The sequence below is a fragment of the Littorina saxatilis genome, linkage group LG7, assembly GCF_037325665.1.
Source record: "Littorina saxatilis isolate snail1 linkage group LG7, US_GU_Lsax_2.0, whole genome shotgun sequence".
NCBI classification, from domain to species: domain Eukaryota; kingdom Metazoa; phylum Mollusca; class Gastropoda; order Littorinimorpha; family Littorinidae; genus Littorina; species Littorina saxatilis.
Genome location: NC_090251.1, coordinates 26,591,286 through 26,598,785, shown reverse-complemented (window position 1 = coordinate 26,598,785; position 7,500 = coordinate 26,591,286). Strand labels below are relative to the sequence as shown.

The window sequence follows — 7,500 nt, the reverse complement described above, 5'->3', positions numbered from 1 at the left end:
ATGTTTTAAGGTGGTGGGTGAGGGGTAGCTGACATGTTTAGTGCACCGATGCTTTCTGTTTGCAGCCTTCGTTTCGTTCGTTCGTTCGTTTCGTTCGTTCGTTACGTTCCTGTAACATCTGCACGGCTGACTTTGGCGGGACCCGTTGAAGCTACGCTAACCAGGAGACCGGCTAACCAGGAGACCGGCTAACCAGCGGACCGGCTAACCAGCGGACCGGCTAACCAGCGAACCGACTAACCAGCATACCGGCTAAGCAGCAGCAGCAGAGATAAAGCTAAGTGCACCATGTCGTACGCACCCCGTTGACCACCGTTGTCTTTTCGTATCTATGATTTCATTGGAGTAGTGACAACGTGGGGTGTGAGACACCTGCACGAACTAGAGCTTTTCGAACAGAACATTCTCATTTAACTATATTTACACGGGTTCAGCGTGTTCCTATAATTTTCTACATACTACTGGCATTTTGTCAGTGAACACTGGTTTTTTACGTGTTGAGAACGTAAAAGGAACATATTTTGAGTGAAGGCTCGAGGGAGGTGGAGAGTTTATACATAAACAGGCGTCTGAAACTTATACTTTTGTTGACTCTATTTAATTGTATGCCTGCGAGAGTGGATCGTGGTGTGGTTAGTTAATTAGTAGTAATTAACCGGTTCATAATCACCTTGAGTGATATAGTGAAACGTGACACATGGGGGCCAAGCCGGGATTTACTCGGTTAATTTCCAACTGATAAAGACCCACCAATTAAGGATAACTAAGAGCAGATAATCTCGTCAGTGCTCGACTTATTTTCTGCTTGGTGCTACCCTTTTTTGTATAGTTTTGATCATATACCACACCTTAAGCGATTCACATCTTGCAGGAAATGTAAATTGTAATTTGTGAGTTATTGTATGCGCTAACTGTGATTATCTCCCTTTCCTTTGTTTGTGAATCTTTGTTGTTGTACGTTCAGAGTTTTCCGTTGCAGAGAGCTGAGCGGGGTTAGCGGATTTGTTATTCGTTTTACTCAGTTTTCTCTTCATTGTTGTTTCGCATTCTGTAACAGGTTACATTTCTACCGTCTTGTTTTACTTGGATTTTTCTCCATATTTTGACTTTGTTGGAATTTTGGGGGGGAAGGGTCCGAGGACTTCTGTCCTAACCAAGGCTGTGGGAGACACTCTGTTTCACCGCAAAAAGCAGCCGATAAAGTAGGCCACGGCTGTGGGAAACACTTTGTTTCACCGCAAAAAGCAGCCATAAAGTAGGCTACGCGATTTGTTCTACACCGTTTGGATTTTTCTTCTGCATTTTCCGGTTGCTGGATTTTTGTATCCACCGCTTTCGTCACCGCGTATTCTAGCTATAGCTGCGTTAGACTTACTTTGGTGATAAAGCTTTGCTAAACTAACCATGGCTACAGGGGGATCTCCTACGAAGAGATTAACTTTTGAGACTCCTGGTAGTGAGGAACAGACAGAGCGAGACGCACGCGTTAGAGCGCGTAGTTTGCTTAAGCGCAAGGAGTTAGAACGTAAGGAAGACATAGAGCGACAGACGAGGAAAGAAGAGCTTGACAGACAAGAACGACAGGCCGAACGTGAGAGACAGGAACGACAAGACGAACGTGACCGACAGGATAAGAAAGACGAGCTTGACAGACAAGAACGACAGGCCGAACGAGACAGACAAGAAAAGAAAGAGAAAGATGAACGTGACAGACAAGAACGGAAAGAGAAAGAACAGGCTGAACTTGAGAGACAGGAACGACAGGCCGAACGACAGGCCGAACTTGACAGACAAGAAAGAGAACGTGACAGACAAGAACGGAAAGAGAAGGAACAGGCGGATCGCGATCTCCAGCTAGAGCTAGCTAGGCTACAGGCCGAGAAGGGTACGCTTACTCAGGCTAGCGCGCCGACGTTTGTTGCCGACCGTACGAGACTGCCGACGTTCGACGATGACAAGGACGAGCTCGACGACTTTTTACGCCGGTTTGAGCGCATTGCATCTGACCAGAAGTGGGAAGAGGCCACGTGGGCTAGCCGCCTTAGCACCTGCTTGAAAGGACGCGCATTGCAGCTCTACAACGCTTTGGATGACGACGAGGCGAGAGACTATCAGGCACTTAAGAAGGCGTTACTCCAGCGCTTCAACCTGACTGCTGAAGCCTACCGACGACGTCTGCGAAACAGCAAGAGACTGAGCGGCGAGCTGAGTCATCAGTTTGTGGCACGCCTTAATCTCTACCTGCGGCGCTGGGTGGAGATGGCCGAAAAGGACTGGACCGTCAACGACCTTGCCGACCTCATTGTCATGGAGCAACTGATGTCCAGCCTGCGACCTGAGGTGGTGACCTTCGTGCAGGAGCACCAGCCAAAGACTACTCAGGAAGCAGCCGACTGGATCAGAGTACACGAGGACGCCCAGGCGATCTCCGGCAAATCCTCAGGCTCACGGCCAGGAAAATCGGGAAATTCGGGTTCTTCAGGACCCAAGGACGGGAAGGACGATCAGGGACACAAGGGATCGAGTTCCAGATCTGACATCCAGTGTTACTACTGCAACAAGCGGGGCCACGTGAAGAAGGACTGCCACAAGAGACAGGCTGACCAGAAGGGCGTTCACTTTGTTGGCAGTGAGGAGTTCAGGGACGTCACGAGCTCATGCACCATTCCACAACTCTGCGTTCCGTGCTCCAGGAAACATTTCCAGCCCCACTGCAACGTCTACGTTAACGGAGTGAAGGGCGAGGGTCTGCGGGACACAGGAGCAGACATGATAGTGGTTCGGGCGAGTCTAGTTCCAGCTATGGCCTACACAGGAGACAGCATCAGGGTGAGAATGGCCGAGGCATCTCACGCTTACGACTTGAACACGGCAGTGATCAAGGTCGTAACACCGTTGTTCACGGGGACCATTGTGGCCGTCGTCATGGACGATCCTCCATGCGACCTGCTCATTGGAAACCGGGTTCAGTTTGTGGACGGCGTCACCAGGGAGGTTCCCGTTTATCGGTCTCCCGACGTCATTTCAGTGCTCACGCGGGCACAGGCGGAGCGAGAGGACAAACCTCTCAAACCCCTACCTGCTGCACGAGCTGCCCTGGGGAACGTGACCCCCGCGCTTCTCGCGAAGGCTCAGGATTCTGACCCGACCTTAGCTACTCCTCGGGAGCACGCGAAGTCGGGGAAGGTGAAGCTGAGCGGGAAGCATGGGAGGTCAAGGTTCCTCAGGGACAAGAAGTTGCTCTACCGTGAGTTCAGCAACAAGGAAGGTGCATTCAAACAGGTTGTCGTGCCTCGCGAGTTTCGCGAGGGTGTCATGGCAACGGCACACGACTCGATTCTGGGAGGGCATCTTGGCACCAAGAAGACCACGGATCGTGTCTGGCGCCACTTTTACTGGCCAGGCATCTGCACGGATGTCCGACGTTTCTGTGCGTCCTGCGATAAGTGCCAGAAGGTGGTGGCCAAAGGAAGGGTGAGGAAGGTCCCCTTAGAGAAGATGCCGCTCATCGACGAACCCTTTCGTCGGGTGGCAGTGGACATCATCGGGCCCATCTTGCCTGCGTCTGAGGACGGAAACAGATACATTTTGACCATGGTGGACTACGCTACTCGATACCCAGAGGCGATCCCTCTGAAATCGATTGAAGCCACGCGAGTAGCTGAGGCGCTGGTTACTATGTGGTCCCGGCTGGGAATTCCATCAGAGGTACTCACCGACAGAGGCACGCAGTTCACGGGAGGAGTGATGGCGGAGGCAGCACGACTGCTATCACTGGAGCAGCACTTCACCACTCCTTACCATGCTCAGTGCAACGGACTGGTGGAAAGGTTCAATGGCACCTTGAAGACCATGCTGAGGAAACTAGCTCAGGAGAAACCACGCACGTGGGACAGGTACATCCCAGCATTGCTTTTTGCATACCGCGAGGTTCCTCAGGAGAGCTTGGGCTTTTCCCCATTTGAGTTGTTGTACGGCAGACAGGTACGCGGTCCCATGGCTATCCTGCGTCAGGCTTGGACAGACGAAGAAGCTGACGAGGAGGTGCAGACGACAGCGACCTACATCGTAGAACTCAGGAACAGGATTGAAGAGACCTGCAAACTGGCACAAGAGAACCTGGGAAGAGCAGCACAGCGTTACGCGCGAGGATTCGACCGCAAGGCACGGCCGCGCAGCTTCAAGATTGGAGAACGGGTGTTGCTACTTCTACCTGTCAAACACAACAAGCTACAACTGCAGTGGCAAGGACCTTTTGAGGTGACAGCGAAAGTGGGCCAGAACGACTACAGGATCGTCATGAACGGGAAAGCACGCCTGTACCACGCCAACCTGCTGCGCGCCTACATAGAAAGGACTGCCTACAGGGAAAAGGACAAAGTGACAGAAGCAGTTGCTGTCGTGATGGACGAGACAACGGAAGAACAGGGAGGAGGACGTGTACCAGTTTGTCCGCTGGAGGCTAGTGAGGATCACACGGACGTGCACATCTCACCTGATCTTGGGGACGACCAGCAGGCGGACCTGCAAGAGATCCTGAAGGATGCAGCACGGGTCCTTACAGACATACCACTTCAGACGCATCTAGAGGAGTTTACCTTCGACTTGCTGGAGAAACAGCCAGTGAGGACGAAGCAGTATCCCATGCCTCATGCCCAGAAGGAGGTGGTCAGGAAGGAAATCGCCGACATGACGAAGTTGGGCGTCATCGAGCCAGCGAACTCTCCCTACAGTTCACCAATTGTGCTTGTGAAGAAGAAGGATGGACGCGTCAGGTTCTGTGTCGACTACCGGAAGCTGAACAAAATCACGGCGTTTGACGCGGAACCCATGCCTGACGTGGACTACCTCTTCAGTCACTTGGCCAAGGCCAAGTACTTTTCCAAACTGGACCTCACCAAGGGATACTGGCAAATCCCAGTTGCCGAGGAAGATCGCCCAAAGACTGCATTTACCACTCCATTCGGCCAGTTCCAGTGGACAGTCATGCCTTTTGGTCTACAGAATGCAGGTGCCGTCTTCACTCGCATGATGAGGAAACTTTTGGAACCATTGAAGCGCGAGGACATCAGCAGTTTCATCGACGATGTGCTGATCGCGACAGAGACATGGACTGAACATCTCGACGCCCTGCGCGACGTGTTCGGAAGGTTGAAGGACGGAAATCTGGGAGCTAAACCGTCCAAGTGCTACTTGGGATTTCGGGAATTGTCTTTCCTGGGTCATGTTGTCGGCGAGGGATTGCTCGTTCCAGAGGACGACAAGATCCAGAAGATTCGGGAGGCGGAGCCACCGCGCACGAAGAAAGAAGTCAGGTCTTTCCTGGGCCTAGCCAGCTTCTACAGACGCTTCATCCCGCACTTTGCCGAAATCGCTCTACCACTGACCAACCTTACCAAGAAACTACAACCGACCGTTGTAGTGTGGACTGAGGAATGTAGCTCCGCATTCAACACCCTGAAGAGGCGACTCACCAGTCAGCCTATTCTCCGACTACCAGACCTGAACAAGGACTTCGTGCTGAGGACAGACGCTTCAGGGAAGGGACTTGGGGCAGTGTTGCTTCAGGAGACAGAGGGGTTTTTGCACCCTGTTTGCTTCGCCAGCCGTAAGCTGACCTCGGCCGAGGCAGCGTATGCAACGGTTGAACGCGAGTGTCTCGCCATTGTCTGGGGCATCCAGAAGTTCGAAGCGTACCTGTACGGACGACCTTTCTGTCTGGAGACGGACCATCAACCTCTGCAATATCTTCAGGTTGCAAGGTTGGCAAACGCCAGACTTATGCGCTGGGCGTTGATTCTCCAACCGTACCAATTCACGGTACGCGTCATTCCGGGCGCCAACAATGTTGGAGCTGACTTTCTCTCTCGGGCTGTAGAGGAGAACATGACTGTGAGCGAAACAGAGGTTTCGTCTTGAAGAGGGGAGGTGTGTCACGATCGGGTGACAGAGACCAAGAAAGCGTCACTCAGTGGAGTGCCTGTTCTGGGTCAATGTATGATAGAAAGCGCCTGTGCGTGATATTGGACACAGCAGAGTTTTCGCTGACAGTGCTCTACGAGCACGGATGTTTTGAAACGCACGAGTTTCACAGTGCGGGTTTCTGCTATCATAGGGCTGTCGGTTTTTCGCTGACAGCGCACACGGGATTTTCACGGATTGAGTTTCTCGTGTCTTTTTTTTTCTGCTTGGGAGGCAGAATTGTGTATAGCTGGACTGGTTTGGTGACAAGGTCAGTCACGTGTATTTGGCTAGGTGGTCTGTCAGAGACTCAAGGACGACACACTTGACACCCAGCGGCAGAAGGGGAAGGACCTAACACACAGTTACTAGAGTATGATGGTTTTTCACCGAGTATTATATTCGGCACTCTAGGGGAACTTCCACAAGTTATTCCTTTCCTCTGCCACGTATTTTGCTGAGGACAAGTCGTCAAACTTTCCTTCGTCGACGATGGCTTTCGCATAAGGATTCGACAAGGGGTTCTGGACGGTTTTGGTCACTGTTGACGAACAGAGGCTGTTCCAGGGAGGAGGCGGACTTTGCTTCCATTGAGAGTACAATCATAGGCTTTTGAGGTAATAAATCATTATTTAACGCTGTTGATGAGTCTGTGTTGTGGAATGAAATACTCTCTGTTGTTCTTTCCAGGTTAGCGCATAATTTACTCTCTGTGACGCTAAAATACTAATCTGTATATGGTTTTTGCAGATAGGGAGAGAAGGACGGAAAATGGCTGTTTTGTTGTTGTAAAAAGTCAGTTTTGTGCAGGCCCACGTGCTCGATGAGATATTTAAAGATGACATGTTTTAAGGTGGTGGGTGAGGGGTAGCTGACATGTTTAGTGCACCGATGCTTTCTGTTTGCAGCCTTCGTTTCGTTCGTTCGTTCGTTTCGTTCGTTCGTTACGTTCCTGTAACATCTGCACGGCTGACTTTGGCGGGACCCGTTGAAGCTACGCTAACCAGGAGACCGGCTAACCAGGAGACCGGCTAACCAGCGAACCGGCTAACCAGCGAACCGGCTAACCAGCGAACCGACTAACCAGCATACCGGCTAAGCAGCAGCAGCAGAGATAAAGCTAAGTGCACCATGTCGTACGCACCCCGTTGACCACCGTTGTCTTTTCGTATCTATGATTTCATTGGAGTAGTGACAACGTGGGGTGTGAGACACCTGCACGAACTAGAGCTTTTCGAACAGAACATTCTCATTTAACTATATTTACACGGGTTCAGCGTGTTCCTATAATTTTCTACATACTACTGGCATTTTGTCAGTGAACACTGGTTTTTTACGTGTTGAGAACGTAAAAGGAACATATTTTGAGTGAAGGCTCGAGGGAGGTGGAGAGTTTATACATAAACAGGCGTCTGAAACTTATACTTTTGTTGACTCTATTTAATTGTATGCCTGCGAGAGTGGATCGTGGTGTGGTTAGTTAATTAGTAGTAATTAACCGGTTCATAATCACCTTGAGTGATATATTGAAACGTGACC

At 51.1% G+C, this 7,500-nt stretch overlaps 2 protein-coding genes and 1 long non-coding RNA gene across 3 annotated transcripts in view; all 3 read left to right on the top strand.

Moving 5' to 3' along the window:
- LOC138971045 (uncharacterized) overlaps nt 1-1,698 on the top strand; it is a 2,565-nt gene extending 867 nt beyond the window's left edge. The window contains exon 2 of the long non-coding RNA XR_011457153.1: nt 66-1,698. This is a non-coding gene — a long non-coding RNA (uncharacterized lncRNA). The remainder of the gene's footprint in view (nt 1-65) is intronic.
- The window catches only part of LOC138971046 (excitatory amino acid transporter-like), a 25,718-nt gene that overhangs the window by 4,188 nt on the left and 14,030 nt on the right, over nt 1-7,500 (top strand). The window lies entirely within an intron of this gene.
- On the top strand, nt 1,804-7,494 carry LOC138971044 (uncharacterized). Its single transcript, XM_070343645.1, has 2 exons — nt 1,804-6,578; nt 6,870-7,494. Exon 1 carries the CDS (start codon nt 2,260-2,262, stop codon nt 5,917-5,919), a length of 3,660 nt encoding a protein of 1,219 aa, XP_070199746.1. The 5' UTR covers nt 1,804-2,259; the 3' UTR covers nt 5,920-6,578; nt 6,870-7,494.

What these genes read in the sequence shown, in the direction of transcription:
- LOC138971044 (XM_070343645.1), top strand. Translation starts at nt 2,260, where the DNA reads ATGGCCGAAAAGGACTGGACCGTCAACGACCTTGCCGACCTCATTGTC.